The 23,810-nt window shown below is 48.7% G+C and overlaps 1 protein-coding gene across 2 annotated transcripts in view; it reads right to left on the reverse strand.

Moving 5' to 3' along the window:
* The window catches only part of LOC8037222 (steroid hormone receptor ERR1), a 113,041-nt gene that overhangs the window by 7,782 nt on the left and 81,449 nt on the right, over positions 1 to 23,810 (reverse strand). Inside the window, exons 3-7 of one of the 2 annotated variants that reach the window (XM_029991551.4) lie at positions 21,424 to 21,540; positions 15,311 to 15,415; positions 9,483 to 9,641; positions 7,235 to 7,319; positions 48 to 238 (exon numbers count right to left, since the gene is read on the reverse strand). In XM_029991551.4, coding sequence (XP_029847411.3) covers positions 48 to 238; positions 7,235 to 7,319; positions 9,483 to 9,641; positions 15,311 to 15,415; positions 21,424 to 21,540 — 657 coding nt within the window. The remainder of the gene's footprint in view (positions 1 to 47; positions 239 to 7,234; positions 7,320 to 9,482; positions 9,642 to 15,310; positions 15,416 to 21,423; positions 21,541 to 23,810) is intronic. The other variant, XM_029991550.4, reaches the window with a different exon arrangement.

The following is a 23,810-nucleotide window of genomic DNA, read 5'->3' on the forward strand; positions in this document are numbered from 1 at the left end:
GCGCACAAACGGGCGTCTCTTTCCGGAGGGACGCCGGGGCTGCTCACCGGCGTTGGTGAGCAGCAGGGCTTTGAGGGCGAGGAACTCCTCCCGGGAGACGGAGAGTGCCTCCAGGCGGCGCACCAGCTGGGCCAGGTGCAGGAACAGCTCCTCCGCCTGGCACTCCTGGGCCTGCCGCTCGTCCAGCACCAGGTCCGAGGCAAACACCAGCCGCACGGGGCCGCTCGGCTGGCACGACCTGCATTCCGGTCCAAGGACGGCCACCATGCACCGCCACAAGTCTCGGGACGAGTTCGGCCGGTGCGGTACCAATGCCGGGGTAGCCCGCCCGTTTTCGGAGCTACCCGGACTAATCAGAATTTGCTGTCGCTCGTCTCGTCAGTCGCTAAATTGCTTCCACGCGATGCGGTTCAGCCTTGATTGAGCAGTCTAAAAAAGTTAATTCAAACAAATAGACCTTTGTATTTCAAACGGCTGGAGAAACAGGTCGGTAGTTTGATGGACGATGGTTCCAACTCTTTGTGATCCCATTGTTTTGTACTTTTGAGTGGTCCGCGTTAGACAGCTGCACGATGGCCTGTGCACAGGGGATTGTCCACGTCCGTCAACTTTTCTAATGTCACAACAGGACCACTCAAGTTGCCCATAAACGGAACCATAAACAACAGCGGCGGACATCAAAGCGGTACCCAGACGTTTATGCGGCCACAATCCCTTCATGGATTTGACAGGCTTCCCAGAGGCACGACACAAAACAAAGGTATGAGCCGTTGATGCAGACAATGAAGTTAACCCCTTAATGGTTTGCGAAAAGCTCAGCTTGTCAAAAGTCATCAGTCATTTCTTTTTTTTTTTTTTATGACTAGTTTGCCTTATCATGCGTTTTTCAGCACTGTATTACAAGATCAGCTTGCCAGACGTAGTTTCTTGCTCCCCATTATATATGATGCAAGGTCACAATCGTCGTCATTCTTTAAATTTGATTAGAAAAATCTGCCTAGTTTCGGTATCGTAGGCAAAACAAGCCTAGTTAGGTGCTACAAAAACCGTTGCTATCATAATTGTATTTAATTCACCTTAAAAGCTTGTTTGGTGGCAGCCAAAACTACTATACAGTCACCAACCAATTTTTCGAATTTTGCAGACACAAAAAAAAAAAAAAAAAAAAAGTCCGAACAATAGATTAGTAAAAAAAATCAGCAGATCAAAAAACTTGCCTTTATCACTTCCAAGTGGGCTTAAAAAAGCCATAAATAGTGCCTTCATTCAGGCTACACCTGCGCACCTTGTTTCAGGTTACGCCTCCATTTGCGTTCGACAACTTTCTATTAGCTTGAGCATTGCTGCCTTCTTTTCTAGCGTTATGGTCGAGTACTTTCTGTGCTTCTCAGCGACAGGTCGTGGCGGCGCAAGAACAGATGGGGCAATGATGTCCACGCCAGCGCAGTCCGAAAACACAATTCACTGAGACGAAATTGAGATGAGAGGCGCAAGTCCACAACTGCAATGGCGAATGAACGGAGCAAAATGCCAACAACGATGATTATAATGACACGCAGCTACAGAGAAAAAAAGCCATACAGCGTCACTTAGCAATAGGACTTAGCAGTACTCAAACAGCACTGACAAACCAAGTCGATCCATGTGCAGCCAACATAGATTCAAAAATGGCCGCTCCTCGGTGGTGCTTCCAGCTGATCGCTCGCGACGATTTTGTCCGAAAAATCAAACTTTCGGGCTTCAGACTGTCTGAAACATTGGTCGTGAATATGCACCATTTCTATCTAGTAGATCTTGGCTCCTCCTTTAGGTCCGAAATATCGAACAAGCCCGAGTTATCGCCATCAGAAAAATCGATCGGCGACTGTGATTTTGCTTTCTTGCAATATGAAACTGGGCTGCACTGGCAAATGAAAAATGACATCAAGTGCATGGTGTGGTTGGGCAGAATTTTCAAATTCCACGGATCACGCTGGTAACTGTGGGAACGAAGTTGCCTTTGTGCTTTGCTCGTCAAGTGATGAAGACAACAGCGATGCCTCTCTTGATTTGCGACCGCCTTTTCAAAGAAATATGCGCGAAAAAGAGGCGATGATTCCGATTAAAGCATCATCGAGCTCCTGTATTGCATGGAATGCGCCCCCCGGCATAGGACATGCATAAAACCCGGTGTCGAAGCTACAGGCCAAACCGAAACAAACAAAACGGTGGCAGCAGTTCAGCTTGCGGTGGTGATATGGTGGCCACTAGAAAGCCACAAAAATCGAGCAACTAGGCATACATTGTCCAGATTCTCAGTCCCTGTTATATATAAAGTCTATGGGGAGAAAAATTGTCCAAAAGTCAAGGTAGAGGGCGGAGCATGTCGCAACTTTGGGCATCCGAAAAATTGGTCGGTAACTGTATTCTGATGGCAGTAAAAGCTCGCGTTTCTTCTTGGGAGAAAAGTCTGGGCAACCAGATGGGACTGTTCTGCCGAAGAGGTTGGCCGCCAACATGTTCTCAGTTGTTCACACGCAGTGAGCGCCTTCCCATAATTGGCAATCCACATCCGTCTAGCGACTCCAACGTGCTTCCCTAGCATATTATGCCGGTTACACGACTGCATCGAATGCGAAGGTGGAGTTGACTAAGTCACATTCGTGTATATGCGGCTTAAGGGGGGACGCAGGCCTTGAAAACAGAAAAATCGCAAAAACATTGATTTTTATGGAAATCATATTTTTGGGTTGTATATCTCCTAATCTACCTTCTCTGTAATTATCACCACCAAAAAAACACTGGGAAAATATTAAAAATAAAATATTTACGAGGCCTGGGTAGCTTTCAAGAGGCAGTCAAGCACCAAAATCAACCGAAAGTTTGCGCTATCGGCGCTCCTGTTCTATTGAGCCGACAGCCGCCATTTTTGTCTCGTTTTGAACGTGAGTTCTTTCTCTTCATTCTCCCCATTTTCAAAATGACGTCAGCATCGTGGATTCCATGCGGTTGGCGTTTTGCCATGTCGCAATTGCACAGTCGTGATTGGACAAAGCGCGCGGGGGTGCATGCGGCTACTATCGGGCGCGGCGCGCCTCCTCCTCTTTGTTTTCTTCTGTCGCTGCCGGTCGCGTCGTCTGCTACGGCAGTGGCCTCCTTGCTTGCCTCCACGCATTATTAGCTCCACTTCGCTTTTTGCCTTCTGGACAATCGTTCCCGCTGAACTTCGAGCAGTTTCTTGTAGCTTGCCCATCTATTTCGTAACTGCACACGATGCGTAAAATGAAATACAAGACAGCGTGCGCGTTCGGCGTGCGAGTGCTCCATGAAGCTGATCAGGATGGCGAAGTTGAAAGTTTCTGCACAGCGTGCCGCTATTGCTCATGAGGTCGATGCTTCCAGTAATGGATCTTTCGGGCCATCGGCTGTTGCCGTCAAGGAAGAAGCCGTCGCTGCATCTATGCGTAGTGTCCCGAGCACATAGACCGCTGCAGTTTCTTCCGAGATTGCGGGCTTCAGCGCTCGGCTGGCGCCTACTGTGAGTCGGAGTGAATCGTCCAGCACCCATCTCGTGACGCATTTTCTGGCGCGCAATATCTCAGTGATATCTCGGGAACTGCTTATCCCATCTGCGTGCTGTCTTTTGTATCTTGTTCCTAAATAACTTTGTGAGGGCATGACAAGCTTGGTTTTTTATAAAAATAATTTAAAAAAATTGTAAAAAAGAAAAAAAAATTATGAATGTTGGTTTGATCAAAAACTGGAACTTCAACGTTGTGCTAAAATTTTTCTGCAAAGAAATTTAAAGAAAGGGCTCTGTTATGCCCAGGAGTACCTATCCAGCGGCCATCATGGCGAACTTCACACTGCCACTGCTTTTTGCAGATTCTCCAGGATGGGGATAAGGGACATATATAACCCATCTTGATAAACTCTTATAACTTGAGAATGAATTATCACAGCATCATGAAACATCACAGTTAGTCTTATCTTAGTGTTATCAGCATGCCCTAAAGTTTTCATAAAGGTATCTCTAGAATTAAGGGAGGATGTGAGGAAGAAAAAATACTTTTTTGTTCTTAAAGTTATTGGCATGAAACTTGCAGAGTATGTTGGTATTGGGGCCCTAATAATCACTGCAATGTTTGACTCAATTATGCCTGTTGGATTTCGAGAAACAGGAGTTTCTATGTTTCTTTGCTTTGCCAATCCAGAGATATTTTGGAGCACAGTAGCAAAATGAAATTCACTAGACTTGAATATATACCAAAGGGGGAGACAGAGCCCTTTTTATACATTCCTTTCTGGAACGGCTTTAGTAAAAGTTTGAATGCTCATGTTACCAAATTCGCAAATAAGTACAAAAACATTTTATGACTTAAAAAAAATGTACTCTTTATTGCAGAAACTGACATTGTCATGCCCTTCTAGCACTCTCTGGCACCGAAATAAAAAAGACTGCATACAAATCGAACCACTAGTTAAGAAAACATCGATGGCAGAAACAGTCACGGCTCAAGAAAATGCGTTCCCGAGAAGAAGAGTCTGAAAGTTTGAGGCACGACAATAGTGTCAGAAGGAACCCGCAGCGTAGCCTTGTGTGCTGCGTTGCAACCTCCTCTTCTGGCGTGCTTCGGTTTTTGCACTGTGGCGTTTGGTGGCCTTGTGTAAGCGGAGGGAGTCCTTCTCCGAAGCCCGCCGGAGAACCAGGTGCGCAGGCTGCAGGTTCGTGGCACTGGACATCCCTAGGTGTGCCCTAGCGCAGCCAGCATTAGACCTGACGACTGCCTCGTGCAGCGCAGGCTGTACCGACACCAGTGAGGCGTGCTGCTCCTTCGGCATCAAGGCCCACAATGAAGCGATGTCTGCAACAGACGCTCATACACAGGCAGCATGGCTTCAGCAACGTAGTCGGGGAGGCTGTACTTGTGTTTGGGCTGTGGCTGTCCCTTCGCCTCGGCAACCTTGTTCCGGCACCAGGACTCCGGTCCTCCTGGACAAAGGTCGTGCTTTGGGTCTTCATCCGTCGAAGTCACATGGTAATATGTGGCCATCACGGCACGCTTCATGGCTTCCACATTGTTACTATGGCTCCTGATGGCCCATCTGTAATACCCAGTCGGCCTCTCAATGAGCACCTTTGTGAGGCGGCCCTTTCCTCCAAGAGGCTCGTCGCTCTTCTGCAAGAGCTTCCGCAGAGCAGTCCCCATACATTTTTGTACATGGTTGAGGCACTCCTCTTTCTTTATGGGGAGAAACCCGTAGGTCTTGTCTTCAGCTAGGGCACAGAAAGTTCTGCTGTCCCGGTCAGATATTAGTGTCGTGTAGCGCAAGTTATGTTTCTCCAGAGAGCGCCCAAAAATGGTGAGTGCCGCATCGACTTCCATTCTTCCCGAGTTTGCGCTGGTGTTTTTCTGGCACTGGTGGGTCTGATGCCGCTCACGGTACCTCTCCTCTCCCGGCTTGGGTCCGGTCTGGCAACCGTGACACAGATTGGAGAGAACCTCAGCCTCTAGGATGAGGCCAGTGTCATACTCGATCACGCTCCCGACACCAACATGGGAGCTGTAGCCTCTCTTGAGCCATGTGCCGTCGTAGACAGCAACATCCTTGGTGAAGGTGGGGTTCATTTCCCTGTATATGCTTTTTACAGCAGCGGCTGACTCAGTGTAGATCTTCTCAGCAGTAGCTGCAGCCGACTTACAAACAATGTTTTTCAAGTGATCTTGGTAGGACTTGTGGTGGAGCCCTCTATGTGACACATTCATCACCACCCAGAAATCATTTAGGGCAGTCTGACCCTTGCCAATGCTTCTGATCTCTCAAATTCACATCAAATGCGTTGGAGTCGACCTTGCGCAGGGATGACCAGGTGTGAGTCACGACATCGCAAACGGGGCACACAAGTTGAAGCTTGACGGCGAGTCCCAGAGCGGTCGATTCCTGGATTCTTACGCCCGTCGCCGAACAGCTTTGGCAGACTGTGTAGCCGAGAAGCTCATTGATAGCGCCAAGCTGCACAATTGTGAACTTCGCCGATGAGCTTGTTGCGGTAGCGGGGGCTTGCTGCAGCAGCTCAAACTTCCTTTGCATCGCGGACACGGAAGCAAGCTTCGTACGGACGGCTTTGCCATGTTCGGTTGTCGCACCAGCTTCCTCCTGTGACACGTACTGCGTCTCTAGATGAACAGTCGTGTTCTCCATCGTGTTTCCAGACGCACAAAAAACTACCTATGTTTTCTTCGGCGGCGGCACTCGATGAACACGCAGGCGATCGTCGGGTCGAGGCTCGATTTCGCCGCTCTGACTTGCTTCATTCATCCGGCGCTTAGACGCTCCATACGCATATCGAGTCTTGCTCTTATACACCAACTCATGTTTACAAACAAACCGGAGCGCCGCTAGCGGATACCACCTCAGAACCAGACCGGAAGTGCGACCGACCCGCCATCACCGCGCCGTGACGTCACAGAGTTGAGTTCCTGTATACTTGCTCCTCCACATCACAGAAAAAGAAGTGTGAAAGCTACACGACACGATCGAAAAATGTAAACAAAGGCGACAAGGGCAATAGAGGAAACTTGCGGATAGCAGACGACAAAAAGCGGAGCAGACAAGGAAGAACGCCGGAGAGACCGAGCGCGGAAAAAGAGAACGAGCGAGCGGGAGAGGAGGAACTTGTTTGGAACTGTCCGGAGCCTCTCGGCGCCAATAGTACAGCCTGATTTTCTGAACGCGCGCATTGGCCAATCATGGCGCCATGCTCCTTTGGCGGGAAACCTCACAAAACGGCGTTGCATCGAGAGAGCGAGAATTCATCTACAAAACAAGACCAAGATGGCTGCTGTCTGGTAAACGGTTTGGAAACTAAGCGCGCGTGAATCTGAACTCGATTTGATTGATCGATTGGCATTTCGCGACCGCGGAGGCATTGAAAATGCGTTATTAGAGGTATTTATTTGGCGTTTTGAGCTTCAATACGTGCAGCAGAGATGGAGAAAGACATGAACAATCCAAATATCCAATTTTTTAAAAAGGCATTTTTTCGTGATTTTTTTTACTTTTCGAGACCCGCGTCCTCCCTTAAAGAAGTTCATTTTCCGTCCCCACCTCGCACCTTAACGTGGTATGTCAATTTGCCGATTTCATGACCATTCCACCAGTCGCGTGTCCCGTCGACTGTGTCGCAGCGGGATTCGACTTGCGTATCCAAAGACTGGCAAACCATCTTCCGAAAGAGGACAGGGCCACCCACCTGTACGCCAGTGCCAGGGAGAGGATCTCGGCCCAGGTGGTCTGCAGCAGCCGCATCTGGTCGTTCAATGTCAGGTCCGTGAAGCCTGGCCAGAGAGACGCCGGCCAGTTAGGCACCAGACGGGGCTTAGCCACTCTAACAAGTCTGGAGGAGAGATTCAACGCAAGAAGCTCCCTGCCAGGGCGTGCAACCCCGCATTGCGTTCGAGTACGAGGAATGGACACCGCGTCGCGGCCAGATTCCGACGGGCGTTGCAATCCAACCACGGTATTAAGTGCCGCGCTCTAGTTTTAGATGTCGATACGTATCGCCGTTTGCCTGACACAAAGCTCGGCACGAGCGCACTCCGCCGAACCTACCGTAAAATCCCTAGAGATGTCCCACCCTCGAAAGATAGCCTACCCCTATTTTTGGCTTGATTTGTTATATCTTTTTTAAACACTGAAAGCAAGCCCACTCTTAGTAATAGTAGTGTTGTGATCAATGATGGCCTCGGCTTAAATGTGGCTAGTTTGCTATGGTGCGATACAAGCGAACATTGCTGACTTGGAAGTACAGTCGTCTTTGCTTCGTTGCCCCTTGCCACCTAACAAGCTTGCAAGGGACACAACCTAAAAATAGCATTTTTTTTTAAAACTTTTCTTCATTGTACACTGTGTTAGCCCCCTCCATATTTTCACCAGATTTGCTCTTGATGTTAGGTAAGCTCTTTCTCGGGATTTTACAATAGACGTTCCTCGAGACTTCTTCAAACGTCGTTAGACATACTAAATCATGCCCCAGTTGGCTTGACTTCAGTAAAGGGGCAGCGCCATAAATAAGCGAGGAAACACGGGACGGAGCGGTGAAAATGACGTGCGAGGCACTCTCGGCGCTTCGAGACGTACTGGGCAAACTTAAAACTTGCGCCCGTCATTTTGTGCCGAGGTATTGGTCGCACCGACGAGCCCCGCCTCTGCGGGAACCTACCGACATTACTCGTACGTCAGACCAATACTTAGTGTCGGTGCAACAGAAAGCAAAATGAAACGAGAAATGGATCGCTTGTTCATTATACCAACCGTCAGGCCAACACAAGTCGTGCGCGGAAGCCAAGCCATGGACACGCTTGTGCCTGGAATTGGGGCAGAGCTTTCCAACCTCGATGCCGACGTCCTGCCAAAGGCATCGCGGGATTTTTACCCCTCTCGACCATGTTTCGTCAGGCTAGCCGTACATTTGCACAAATGCGCAACATTGGTGCTGCTAACGAGAGATCCCAAGTTTTTAACGTAAAATGTTCTTTGGCTAGTTGCTTTGGATTTCATGAAGCCCGATTAAGCGAGGCAGGATTTCGTGAAGCCGTGGCCCGTATTTGCATCACTTCAGTTTCCACGCTAGATTTAGCGGGGAAAATGATGTCGCGACTTCATGTCACATGACCTACACACAAATCACGTTTCCCAGCTAAATTCGGCGGAAAAACGTGTGTCACGTGACGAATACTGAAATTTTGTTTGCCCGCTAGATTTAGAGGAAAAATTCACGCAGGTTGCGTGACGTCACCCGCTAAATTTAGCGGTAAAACTGACATGAGACTGGCTGCAGCCCATCATTGCCCATACTTCGTGGACACAGGCTCAGAGTATCGCATCTGTGATGCAAGAACAATTCACAGAGTATCGCATCTGTGATGCAAGTACAATTCACGTATCCAACACAACTGCCTCACGATTTTTTACGCAATTTTTTGTTTATTTCTTCCAATCCAAGGGCAGTCATCGAGGCTACTAGTGCGGTAGAAAGTGCTCGTTCGAGGCACAAACCTGCCCACCAATACTCTTGCAACATTACGTTGGAAAAAGCACCGACGTCGCATGTGCATTAACAGTGTTGCGCAGTGTACCTTTTACTTTACCTTCTGTACAGATTCCATTAGTTACTTCATTTTTTCTCCACATAGCACCTTCCAAATCAAGCATCGAAATTGCCAAACCGACTCCATGCTAAGCCAAGTCTTTTTTCTCGGCACGTGCATTTCAAGAACAGGCGAGCTGAATCTCTGGGTCCCCCTTTCTCTCCAGACTCTAGTTTCCTAGCAGATATTGGTACCCGCACGCAGGCCAAGTCGCTCGCAACGTGCGTCGCGCAACGCCGCGTCTTTCGCCGTCGAAAAAGGAAAGTTTCTGGACTGATGCCGATTGGTGTTGCGACAACAGACATTTTTGGGAAGCGGCAGAGCAGCCGCTGAGGGTGGTGCAGCACCCACCGGGGATCTGCTTGGCCCAGCTGATGGTGGCCACCAGCTCCCGGTCCACCAGCTCGCTCAGCACCCCCACCGTCTTGAGCCGGTCCCCCAGGGCGGAGGACGAGTGGGCCAGCAGGGGCTCCGGCTCACAGTGCACCAGGGCAGAGATTATCACATTGTCTGCGATACAGGGTGCCCCAGCAATTAGGGCCATCTAACAGATCTCACACACCCACACAAGGCAATGCAGGTAAAAGACCCGGTTTCCAAACGGCCCGGATCCTAGATCCTCCCTGGATCGACTCTGCCTCGGGCTGTGGCTGACGGCTAATAGCGGAAGACTGAAAGGATCGCTTCTCTTCCTCAAATTACGACGTAAAGAAAGAATGTTTATTTTTAGAGCGCAGCTCTTAGGCGCCTGTTTCCAGCTTGAGCAGCATTGCTGTCAGCGTAACCGTGCGTTGCATTATGGGACGTTTCTCATAATTACGTCACACGTGACGTCACGAGGGCCACTTGTGAAGGCCACGACGAAGGTCACGACCTTCACGAGTGACGTGGGTCACGAGGGAGGAGGGAGGAGCGGGAAGAGAGGAGGAGGGGCATATCCTTCTCTCCGTACCCTTCCCTCCTCCTCCTCAAGAGCTGCGCTCTAATTCGGCGTTTTAGGGAGTTGTAAATGTCTTTCATTCTTTTACTTTTTACTTAAGAACAATGACATTGAAGATCTGAGGTCACCGAACAATCTTGCAGGGAATACTAGGGAAGTGCGCATAAAAAGGCATCCTATAGTGTATCTATTGAAATGAGGGTGCATTCATTCGTTCATGCTTTTGCTCGAGCATCGCGAATGTCACTGTGCTTCTAAATGATGCTCTTTGCCTTCACTGGGTCATCTGATATGGCAAAGATTTCGCCTTCCATTGTTTTTTAGCTGCACCAATATGTTCGTTCAGCGAGGAATGTTATACACATTATGTAACAATCCCACCCCCTTCCCTAAAAAAGTTATGGCGTTTCGTGTTGTTCACTCACGAAGCATCTGTATTACGTTTCCAAAGTATTTGTGCCAGACACTGCTCAAGTAAGAAAAAAAGTTACGGACATTTACACTCTGTGATGCAAAAGTAAAGCGCTGCTCTCCAAGTATTTTGATTTTGTGATATGCCTTGGTAGAGAATTTGAGACAAACAGAGATATATACTACTGTATTTACACTATTGTAAGTCAACTTGATTGTAGGTCGACCCCCCAAACATTGCACATCAGCAAAAGAAATTTTTAGATGCGAATTTATTTTACTGCAAACACGTCAAAGTATCTGTTTCGAAAGCCGCGCCTCCAACACGCGATCAATGCCTTCTGGCGTGCTTTGGCTGTGCATGCACGCGCGAGGTGCATGAGGTGCCCAGGCGTTGTCGGAACTAGGAAGTTCACGCTGGAGGCAGGACAACTGAAGCTGCTCACTGTCATTCTCACTCCGTCCGCGACTAGGCTACGACTCGTCCGCACTGGTGATGTCAATCCCGTCGTCATCACTGCCATGTTCTCGAAGCACGTCGTCAGCATCGTCCAACGAAATCTGGCACTTCGCAAATGACAAGATCAACCGCATCTTCCGCGCTTGCTCGGCAATCGTGTTGAACGTCACGGGTAGGGACCGATTGCACATTTTTGCGGCGTACGTTGCCGGCCACTGACCTGCAACTCCGGAAGGCACCCCCCCCTATCCAGACTTTGGCCTACGAAAGCCTCTTCATTTGCCGTCACAGTTTAAGATCCCGCGCCACTGCAGACTCCACTGGAGCATCACCCAGTCTGATGGGTCGAACTGGCGTGCAACAGCGCAGTTGTTGGTTGCTTCCGAGTGGAGAATGGCCATAAACGAGCACCGAAAACCTAAACTGCCCAAATCACGCGTGTCAATACAAAAAGAAAAGAAAAAAAAAACATACTTAGCACTTTAGCAAGATCTTGTCATTCGATCAAACAATCTGCGACCGTGAATCGTGCGAAAAACTGCGAAGAAAAGCCATGGCGTGAGTGAGCTGAGTGAGCCATGAGGCTGTTCCAGCAGCCTCCAAAACGGCTCTTACCAGAAGTGCCGCCACCCCCCGTGAGTCCCGCATGCCGTGTGCCGTTTACCGCCGTATATTCGGGTTAATTTGCAAATTGCTACCAATAACACTCGTTCGCACAAATAAAAAATAATTAACTTGTAAAATGAGCGCACAGAATGGAACAATGCTAGAGGTACAGCCGGCTGAACTCGCAACAAGCCGAGGTGTTCCTGATATCGCGATTGTTTCATTTTTGCCGGCGGTGGAATGCTTTGGTTCGATTATAAGTCGACCCCCCCACTTCAGATTTTAAAAAATTGAAAAAAGGGTCGACCTACATTCGTGTAAATACGGTATATTGAAATTTTGATCGATCATGCTTGTTCGAGGGTAAGCAAAAAAGGACAAAGAGGTTATGGTGGGAGCCCCAGAATGCAACGCACGTGGCATTTGTTTGTTTTAACATGAAACATTCCTTGGCTAGTTGCTCCCGATTTTGTGAAGCCGTGGCCTGCAACTTCACATGACGTCAGTTTCACCGCTAAATTTAGTGGGAAAATTGAAGTCACATGACTTCAACACCAATTCAGTTTCTCCGCTAAATTTAGTGAGGAAAAGGACCCCACATCACTTCGTGTCACATGACCTATACAGAAATTCAGCCTCCTCGCTAAATCTAGCGGGAAATTTAATCGGTCTATAGGTGTGTAACGTCCCATAATGCAAAGCGCGCAGTAACACTGATGGTGACGCCGCTTTACGCCGGAGTGTAACTAAAAGCTGCGCTCCCAAAAAGAAGAAGCAACATGTGAGTGAGTAGCACAAAGCAGGTTCTGAAAGAGAACCCTGACGTGGGTCCCACCTGGGCGGCCCACGTGGATCCCACGTTAGTTTGGCAAGTGGGGCCCACTTGAAAAGCCCTCTGGGCAGCCTTGGGGGGGGGGGGGGGGGGGGGGCTTAGGTGGGCAACTCACATCATGTCTCCCTGGGGAGCCTCATCTCGTTCGGGGTCATCATTTCCCTATAGCGATTGCAGGTCATCCCAAATTGAGCATGCCTCACTTTCCCCATGCACATACTACGAAAACTACTACCAGTTTGATACATTTATAAAACGTTTTGAGCAAGATCATGGAAAATTGGGCATTTCAAGCATACGAAATGGAACAAAAAACTGTACATTTCTATATAAAATACAGTTAGACAGGTAGTAGGGATACGTGGCAAGTTTAAGCCGGCTACAGGTATTGAGTTTTAGAACAGACCCGACATTCCGAAGGGCCATGTTTGGAATTTACCCTCCAATTCAACCCTCCGCATAAAATATTCCACCCAGCATAAAACAACGTTCTCGACATACGCAAAAAATTAAAGTTTTGTGAGAAAATTTTTTTTTTTTTGCACTTAAATTTACATTTTTAGGTAATTTGGTAATAAGTTAAAGTCCATCGCCTCTGCTCCATGTCCAGAACGTCCAATAAATATCAGCAATACGAGTGTAAAAGCCACTTTGAGACCGGTAGTCCAAGCTGGGCATGGCCACACTTTGCCCCTTGGAACCCACGTCTCTGCTATGGCCAAGGTGGGACCCAAGTGGCAGTAAAGTTGACATTTGGGCTAGTTGGTAGTCTAACATATTGAGGTATTTAGCGCACAAGGTAGAAGGAAGAAGGACAAGACAGAAAAGAGCGCTCTTTTCTGTCTTGTCCTTCTTCCTTCTACCTTGTGCGCTAAATACCTCAATATGTTAGACCCAAGTGGCCTTTGCACGGGCAGCCAATTAAACACGCGCAGTACGACTTTTTGATATCCAAGTGCATCCCATTAGCGTAATATTCTGCCAGTGCTCCTATTTAGCCTCCGTCAATCTATATCAGTCATTTGGCTTTTAGACCAAAGTTATCCTTCGAATGAGTCCGACGCTAAAAACACACTCGTAATCTACTTTTTGTTGACGAGTACACATAAATACTAATCCGGGCATTGCCAAGAACTTATCCTAGCATCCGGACGAAATGTCGGTTCACTGTTACGGCTCTCAACTTACTAAGAACGTAGACCGTAATAAGGCCTACTACGACCTGAGATTGTTTCAAACCGGAAAGCAGACGCCGGCCACCTGACGTCATTTACTGAGTCTTATCCGTTGTTGCCGACCCGTCGGATGAGGGTAGCACGAGCGTTTACTCCGGAGTGAAAAACCCGCTTCTCCAACGTTCTGCCATGGAGCAAGTTTTGAACTGTAGTGATACCAAACCTTCCGAGTCGGATCGAGTAAGTTTCCGAAGGCAGCCTTTGAGTCTTTTATTCGTGCCTCATTACGCAGCAACTCATCCAGCAACATATAGGGTGACCCAAGTCACCTGGCTCCATCTAGAATGGACCGTTAAAACTCGAGACCTGCACGTAGCAATCTGAACTTTTCATCAAAGGTGTATTTCACAGGTCGGTTTTTTCTTGTAAAATTACAAAGCGCAGTTCTCTTTCTGTAAAAACTAGGGCCAAGAAACTTGCCAGGGTCTATGGCAGGTGGCGACACAGACGACAAAGTCCAGAAGCAGGGTGTGTTTGGCATTTGTATTGATAGATGGCATCAGGAGCAGTGTCTGAAGGTGCAGCCGACCAGCGGAAGATAGCAGACGACACGCAGACGAAATCTGTTGGCAGCAAAGGCGCCGTCGTTATGCAGACAAATTTTTGTTCACTTCTTAATTTTCGCTTTTATTGCCCGCATCTATTTTTTAACCAAAGGTACATTTCATAAAGATTATGTTCATTTTAATAAACCAAAGTGGTCGCAAGCCATTGCGATAAGGAGGTAGCGCCATCTATCAGTACGAATGCCAAACACACCCCGCTACTCGACTTGGTCTGAGTTGCCGCCTGCCGTAGACCCTGGCAAGTTTCTTGACCCTAATTTTTACAGAAAGGGAGCTACACTTTGTAATTTTACAAGAAAAAACCGACCTGCAAAATACAGCTTTGACAAAAAGTTTAGATTGCTACGTACAGGCGTCGAGTTCTAACGGCCCATTTTAGATGGAGCCTGGTGACCTGGCTCACCCTACACTTTGCTAGCAAAGAAGGGGCCACAAGAGTATGTCCATCGAGGCTTCCGCTCGGGAAAGAGGCAGGACCACCGAGGCTATGGCGCCTCGACACGTCGCCCACTTTCCCAAACGTGGTCCCTTCACTTCTGCCCGACGACGCCATCGAAGTGTCACCCCGTTGCTGTTCCTGGCCGCGTCGCAGCAACGGTGCCCGATGTGCCTGCCGCCACAATCCACGCGAGCTTCGGCAGTGGGGAGTTGGGACTCCGCAATGACGGCGATGCTCCTTCCTACTTTTTGCCAGGGCTTCCAGTGCCAACTGCCAGGATTGCGACAACGAGACACGTGGGCTTCTGCGGCGTCGTTTGTCGCCACTTCGGGACCCACATACGGTGGGGTACGACGCTAAGGGGCGAAGACGCCCCCCAGGCACTGTAGCGGTGACCTTCAGGAGAGAGAGGGGGTCTAATCGAAATTGTCCCGAAAAGTGCAATCGGGTGCGCGCGCCACCGGCTTTATTACCACTTTACTACTTCCTAAATTTCCTATTTCCCCCGTCGAGCAGAATGGCCCCACATTTCCGTCCAGTCGAGCCAGTACGGAAGCGGGCAGACTCTCTTCCATGCGTGGCAGTCGGAGGTAGTCGGGCGACGGAGGGAGGGGGTGGGAACACCTGGGCACCCTGCACCCCGAGGGCGTGTGGCTGGAGGCCCCATGGGGCACCGGAGTCCGGACGTACCTTCCAGGGAGACCTTCTTGGGCGTCAACGGCTGGATGTGGTATGGGCCGTCCGGATTTCGCCGGTACTTCTGACGACCGCCTCGAACCCTGTCTAGCCGAACCCCTGAAAGGACAAACGGGAGTCAAACCTTTACAAAGATTCCTCCACTCGAAGCAGCACCGGGGTGCTACAATGACCGGGACCTCCGTGACCCCAGACTACGCTACTAGGCCAAAACATATCCTTCCTTAACAACGGAGCAATCAATCGAACGTCCCGCCTTATTTGCATTCCAGCTGGCGTCCATCGAAAGAGTTAAAAAAGCCTATTTTTATTAACTTGGAACTGCTTAGGGGCAATAATCTACCGAAGGACTACACAAATCGCGTGCCACTTTGGAAACACTTTGGAAAGAGGACCTGCAAACGGAAAACAGGAAAGAGGTAACCTTACAGCCTCTTGTTGAACCCCACCATTTACCGTCGCACCACAGACCCCTACAACAATTTGTGACCGCATCAAAATTTAGGAAGCCTTCAGCACAGAGCACTAAGGGGTTCTCACTGAAGGTCGCTTCGCACATTTGCTTACGAGCGTGCGCTTACAACGAGAAGAACTCGACTGTTACCATCTTTCAGGTGGCCCTGAATCACTTACCATCCACATCACCCTTGACACATCACTCTTGCACCACCCCCTTGAAACAAGTCTCACAATTCTCGTAGATTCCTTTTGATCTTGCAAGCACAGCCAAATCTTCCGGGGCAATACTGTGGCGCCAGTCTAAGCGGTCACGGGTGAGCCCCCTTGTGCCCGCTCAAAAGCCAATGCAAGCCCACGCTCTGCTCGTACATCTTGGGGGTGCCAAACCAGCCAAAGACATTCATTTAGGCTAGCCAAGCATTTCACCACCTAAAAGAAAAATCTCGGACCTTCCCCACATAGAACTAGCATCCAATCGCGGGCACCTCGGCTGGAATGGAAACCCGCTGACCGAGAATCTAGAGTTGGTGCTTTGCCTCAAAAAATCGTCTTTAACAACCTCGTTAAAGACAATAATTGAAGAGGCACTAAAGGTCAAAAGCTTTCTTTTTAATTATCCGAAATAATAGAGAAAAATGCCTGGCCGTCACCCTCAAAATTCAGAACTTGGGAACTAGGTATTTGTGAAGTAAAAAAAAACAATTTCACAAAGCCGAATTCAAAATTTTTGTGGAATCCACGATAGTGCAGCGACGTCAAAGATTGAGTTGTCTTGCAACTCAAGTTTTTCTCACGCCTCCGAACCCGTCCCGAACCTAAGTGTCGTGTTCGCCCGCGTCCCACGATCAGCCGCTCTCCTCCATGAGCGCCGCCTATCGCTGCGAACAGACGACACTTCATTTTCGAGTTCTTTTAAAGCTCTTTCAGCAATCTCAAACTCTTTGAAATGGCGTGAGGCCGAAAAGAACGCGGAGCGAACTTTTGTGAGCGACGTGAGGGCGCACGTCGCGCCGGTTCTGCCTGAAAGGCTGCCCCGGCGAAGTCACAACCGAGACTACGGTACACAGACACCAAACCCAGGAGGTTTGACCGTTTGACGATTTCCTATTCGATGTATGACAGGTCATTGGGCATCTAAAAAAAGAGAACTTCGTTCAATTCCCCGACTCACCGACTGAGGGAGGATACAAAGCCAGAAGGCGACATTACTCGGAACTCTGATTTTCTGTATTTCAAAAAAGAAGGGCTGTAGTGCATTCGCACTAAAAAAACATGTTTTACGAATGCCGTTACTAACTATTATAAAAATGTCGCTTACAAGGTTTCCAAATTTCATAATCGATTATGTTGCACATAAAAAGAAGCGAGGAGGTGAAAAGTGGGAGAGAAAAACGGCACGTGCGTGCATGGGGAAATATTTTTTTCCGTGTCTATGACTACAATTTGCATCGTTTTAGACAACAAATAAAAAGAATTCTGACTTTCGGGGTGTCAGTGCCCCTTTTAAGGCACAGGCAAATGGGTGCGAGTCTGAAAAAGACGAGGGGGAGGAGAAGCTGCGGGCTACAGGGAGACAGCCACTGTCGCGACATAACGACACTAGTGCTCGGGAAAACGGGAAGATGGTTCAGTTAGGGCAACATAATCTTCGTAAAATTCCACAGCCAAGTTGGTAGGAAAGAACTATTCACTCAAAGCCCCATCGTTTTCATCCCATTTATTAGCCTCGGGTTCATTTCCTTTAGAGCAAGGAAGCACTCCTTTGCGCCGGTCTCCACGCACGCAACGGTCGATCCGTCCAAACGTGCACCCCCGGAAGAAGAAGACCACCCGTAGCGACCGAGCCCCAACGGCCACCAGCGGACTGCTCCAACGCAGGAAGCGGAGCCAAACCAAACAGCAGCGAGCATATTGTACACTAAACGGGATGCGCAACCTAAGCTACCCGGGGACCTTTCCAAATAGACAAGAGGAGCAAACAATGCCGCTCCCAGAGGGGCCCAAAACAGAGCCCTGGCCAGCTGCCAGCAACCCTTCGGGCTCCTGCTGCACTCAATCAAGGGGAGAGGGCACCCCTTTCCAATCCTCCACCAAGGAAACCACAATGGACGTCCGACGACGACGGGTAACTCGTCGTACGCTTGCGACTAGAGGCACCAAGCGCGGGCTTGAAAGGTCGATGGTCTTGCGGGTGTGGCCATTTTGGTGCCTAGTGTGGGGAGGGCAAAGCTAGCCACGGTTAGAAACTTCCCAAGCTTCGGACACCGGGTCGGGAAGCCTATCTTCGTCTTGACATTACCGGACGACCGAGAACCCTTTCCGACCATTTCGGATAACGAGGATTTTGAGGGGCGAAGGACTCCAATGTTGTTACTTAGCTTATCTAATGGCCCTAGGTGCAACTTGAGGAGACTGAAACGCCACATCCGAGACAACCCCTACTCGAAAGAAGCGCAGTCCCTGCATGGCTGGAATGCGCGTAAAATTACGACTTCGCGTAGTTTGGCGTCTCTCCACGATAGACCGGTATAGAATGAAAATATTGCGGCCGAAAAGCTGCCTTCTTTCTCGCATTCCGTTTCATTTTGGCGCGCCCACTTCAACATTCCTGTGGTCTTGGACCCCAAGCTGGAGGTACTTTACAAAGCCCCTCCACGAGATGACAACCTCTCATCCTATGAATTCAATTCCGAAAATGTTAAAGTCTGCATCAAAAGATCCGGCGCTTCGTTTGACGCTACCGCCAGAGCAGCCGACGCACGAAACAACCATCTCACGCCTGTCACATGCATAGAGCACCTAATTTTGATACTACGAATCCAGCAAGGCGAAGCACGTTCCCCAAAGACGTAACAAATAGCCGCACCCCCCTGGGAGGTTTCACGTTTAGGCGGGAACTTTTAATACATGAACTATCGTGGACACTGTTAGCCATAGCACGGCATCGGCGGCTGTCCCGTACCCCAGCGCCGCATAGCAGGCGCCGTCCGAAACACCGCGCATGCGCCGTGTGGCGGACTTGCTCGTCGTGCCTGCGAGCACAACCTCGCTTTGTTGTCTGCTAGGCACAGAGCAAACGACGCCACAGCGCTCGCCAATTTTCGCTGAACACGGTTCAGCGAACCACTGCGTAAGACGTGCCCACGGTTCATTCCCTGACTCCGCTGGTTAAGGATAATCATCGCCACTAAATGTAATATCACGGTAGATTACATTTTTTTATGAGACAAACTTGCAGTTAAACTCTGTTTCGCTTTAGGTCTAAGCGCAGCGGACGCTACTAGACGACAGGGCCAACCAAGCAGCGACAAAAGCACTTTTTGCAACTTATTGGGTCCCCCGGTGATGCACACCGTGACGGTGCACCTTTACAGCTATTTGATTGGCTCTGTCGTTTTGTAGCATACGCTGCGCTCGGACTTAAGCTGAAACGGAGCATAAAAGTTTATTTCTGTATCACACCTGCTGCGCTCATACTGGTTTCCGAACGCATATTGTTAAAGATGCGTTGCACACGCCTGTTTCTGAACAAGCAAAACAAAAACAAAAAACAGACAGGGTTAATGCCCCAATGACTCTGCAATCTGCCCCAATAAAAATCGCCGGTTGAAAATGAGTTTGAGACCAGTCCACTATGGCGAGGGTACCAGACGAGCAGCACTGTGGCATCGCCTGCTCTGCGCCTAGCAGACGACAAAGCGAGGGTGTGCTCGCAAATGGGAAGAGCGAGTCCCCCACACGGCGCATGCGCCGAGTTTCGGACGGCGCCTGCTATGTGGCACTGGGGGTACGGGACGTCCGCCGCTGCCGTGTTACAGCTAGCAGTGTCCACGACAGTATGGCGACGACTGTCGAGGGGTTTAGTAGCTAAATGACAGCTAGTCAGTGGCTAACCCGCTACGGGTCGAGACCAAAGCGTGCCAGTGGTAAGGCCACAGCGTCTAGAAAGGCAAAGAAGGTGAGGGCTCGGGCGGGTTTGCCATGCATTTGGTAAGAATACATTTCGCACAAAAACACGGGTAGAAAGGAAGACACCCCAGAGCCGCCTTAAAACCCAAATATAGCTGTCGCATCAATGGGCATATAAAACGGCGCAGGGTGCCAGGTTGCTCACCGTCACTGGTATAGACAGTCCTTTCCCGGATAACGCGAGAAAAGGGGCGCCGACACCCGACGGCCAATAACCACACATTTTTCTAAACAAGCTGCGCAACCCCAGTCTCGTGAATTAATGCCAAGACGCCCAGAAAGCGCCTCGTGAACATTACAGTGAAGGTCTCCTCGTCTACTGTTTAAGCATCTGCCAGTTTGTTCCACATATTGCTTGGTTAGGGCGATGGGATTCATTGTCGGGACTGGCACGCTTAAAAAAAACGCTCGGTTGTCGGTGGAGTGGCCATTGGGTCAGCGGGGAAATCGTGGAACTGATGGCACTCCTTTCCTCACATTATCCGGGAAAAGGACAATCTAGGGGGCAAGGAAATGGGATCCTGCATTCTTTTATATGCCCGCTGACGCCACTCGTATCCACATGGGCAAGTTTCCTTCTACCTGCGTCTAATGTTTTTGCGCCCAATGTTTCATTATCAAACTTAAAAACTTGCAGCGTGGCCAGAGTAATCAGGTGTGGAGATTGGAATGAAACAAGAAGGCCACAATGCTTTTGAAGGTGGGTTCTCAATTTGGGTTTTACATAGAGTCAAACCCGTTTATAACGAACAGCAGGAAATGCTACGATCAGTTCGATATAGCCAGTAATTCGAAATAGCAAAAACCATTGACAACAAACTTCCACGATGCGTACGTTGTAAGCAGAGTTCGTTCTTTTAGCTTTTTTCCCTTTTCTGAATCGCTTCTCGCCGTAGGCAACCGTTTTGGGATGAAAGGTCTTTTTCTGTGCATGCGTGAAGAGTGTATTTTTTAGTGCTCTCCCCCCCTTCTGAATCACTTCTCTTCGCTCAATTTTGTTCGTAACTTGAGCTTTTGAAACTTTTTTCTTCCCTATTTTTTTTTTTTTTTTTGAGGGCAAGAGACAGGCTAGAAGACGACTGTTTCCGCGTTTTTGGAAGCCTTCCCGGGGGGAAAAGTTAGATATAACCAATGTTATTCGTTATAAAAAGTACTCTGTACATGCATTTTTATTCAAATTTTCCGCGAGTTCGAAATCGATAATAATTCGCTGTACGTGGGTTCGTTCTAAATGGGTTTCACTGTAGTACCCTTGTTGGGTTCCCCATCCCCAAAATAATGTGAACTTCCAGCCGTATTTCTATGATCCAGACACTCCTTATTATTGTTGGCAAGGTTTGTAAGGTTCCGCACCGCTTTATTGGATTAATGGCGAGACGGAGAGAGGTTGCTCGACTGGCACTCGAGGCAAATAGAAGTCCCTCGCAATTAAAAGTTTGAGAAACCCCGCTTCGATACTCGTTGCCATAAGGGCCACCAAGGGGCCAAGTAATAATCAGAACCCAATGCACCGTTAATCCGTCGGCTATCGACAAAAACGAGGTCAAATATAGGCTCCAGGTAAGAGCACCTGACACAAGGAACTTTGGCCAAAGGTCCCGTTGCAAGACGGAGTTTAGGACGAACGAATTTCCACCGGGCAGATGCCGGTAAATGATTACGAAGGGGTGTGCACCGACCTTCCTTGAGCATGCCCATCCTGAGGCACTTCTGGAAGCGGCAGGCCTGGCACGCCTTGCGCCGCCTCTTGTTGATCTCGCAGTCACTCGACGCCGGGCAGGTGTACTCAATGTTGCCTGCACAGGGAGAGCGTCACCGATCCAAGTGAGGGAAACCCAACGGCAGCCTTTGTTTCTAGGCACACTCAGATACCTCCAAACTCGAGAGGCCATATTAATATAGGTCTGCACTTACATACTCTCAAAAAACAAATACTCGCTTTTTTTTTTTAATTAAGTGCCTCGACAGGTCGCAATATTCCCGTCGCGAGACTCGTTTTGAGCGATTCCAAAACGTGCTTCTCTCTTGGGGTTTCGAGGAATGTGTCGTTCCGTATTTCTTTTCTCTTATTTCTGCTTTCAATCTAGAATTTGGGCGAGTCTCGTCCAGTTCTCTTTTGGGCTTTTGGGGGAAGTCTCGGAATATAAGCACGTTTCAGAATTGCTCCCAACATATATGCGCCTCATTGGGGCACTTTGAAAAAATGTTTTTTGGGTGTTTGGTGTTCCTTTCACTTCGACAAAATGGAACAAAATGCGTATAAATATTTGTTTTAAATGTCCCTACTCATTCTGTCTAATGAGTAGCGACGGTCCTCGGATGCACTCGTCGACGTTGCGACGACGTCGTGACCTCAGATATTTTCCAGAATGACGGGGCCCTCGTGACAAAGCCAATCTCTGGAGGAGGTCGTCAACTACCTCTTCCTCATGCATGGTGCTCGTGCTACGCCCCTGACGTCCAGCTTCACTGCTAATTTCCACTAACAGTGGCAGAGGGCTCACAAAAGCTTCAAGGTCGACCCCCCATTTTTAAAGGCGCATTTACCTGTATTCGAGTAAATACGGCCAAACGTAAACACGCTCCGCATTTGCGAGTCAGACTACCGTAAAATAAAGAGCATCCGCCCATTTCACAATAAACGCCCGCCCCTCAATTTTGAAGCATTCGGAAAATATGTGAACGACATATCTTTATGTATTGCTGACCTCAGGAGTGCCCATCCCCCCCATCTACACGATTAACTGCAGATTTTGAGTGGGCGCTTGCTCAGAATTTTACGGAAGTTTCGTGGGAAGCGATTGAAACCATATCCTCAAGAAACGTGCCTAGATTGAGGGAATCCCAGATGCGTGGCATTCAGATCATCAATGAAGGGCCGGGCAGTTGTAGCAGTGGCTGGGTCCGGTTTCCCAGTTCAGATGCGGAGCATTATTCATAAAAACCACATTTTACGGGTGCCTGCACACGTCCGTCAGCCAAAATCACCGCATAGACTATTCTCATAGATCTCCCATGCGAGACTGCATGTGTTGTATCCTGGGAACCGGCCGGCCAAGGGGTACAGGGGCACGGGGCCTGGGCATTGGCTGGCCAGTTTTTTCGGGGCCCGGGCCGGCCCAGGCCGTAGTGTGCTGCTAATTCAAAATTGTTGATAACAAAAAGTGTGCTCATTGATCTTTAAAGTTCAATAAAAACAAACAAGCAAAATGCCAAATCACTACGCTGCCGTTAAAAAAAAATAAGACGTCTAGCACTTTGAAAGTTTTCACGTGGATAAAAGGAAACGTATGGCTTCCATCAGCATAGTGGGAAAGTGCGGTCAAGAAACGAGGGCACTCCAGTCGCAGGGTACAAACTAAAAAATAAAAGAAAAAAAAAACGTGAGCTTCACTTTGCACTTTGTGTAGGGAGCCTTATTATGCCACCAAAGATAAGCTAACTATAGATAATTTTATGCTTATACAGCCTTTTCAAGATGCACTAGCGTGATTCTGATTTTTTCTTCACAAGAACATGTAGAGAGGAAAGGCCTCTGTGAAACAAATTTAACAACAAAAAGTCCAATATCTCTTCGAGAAATGCACAAATAAAATATTAGCCACTTTTTTTTTTTTTTCTCAAAATCACTTATGAACTGCATATTTCACCCATATTCTCAAAAATACATTGTTTAAGTCGGGATATTTATCGTGACAAAAATCTCGGTCCAAGTTTGAAGGAAATTTAAATCAAATATGCTCGCTTTATGCTTAAACATTTTTTTTTGCCTGCAAAACCTTTTTTTGGGATCATGTATACAATCTGTCAGGCTCAAGCCGGGCTCAGAATTATATTTTAAAAAAATTTGTCGGGCTCACGCCAAGCTCAAAATTCTTCCGGGCCCGGGCCGTGCCTCTACCTGGCAAGGTCGGGCCGGGCCTAGGGATTCCGACCCGTGCAGTGCTAATGTGAACACACCTCGAACATCTAAAAGTAAATACACCCCCTTTTTTTTTTTGCAGTACACCTCAGAACTGCACGTAAGAGAAGTTGGCGCTCGCTCGCATTTTATTAATTCATCTTT

This window comes from Ixodes scapularis, unplaced genomic scaffold, assembly GCF_016920785.2.
Source record: "Ixodes scapularis isolate PalLabHiFi unplaced genomic scaffold, ASM1692078v2 PGA_scaffold4__175_contigs__length_147842914, whole genome shotgun sequence".
NCBI classification, from domain to species: domain Eukaryota; kingdom Metazoa; phylum Arthropoda; class Arachnida; order Ixodida; family Ixodidae; genus Ixodes; species Ixodes scapularis.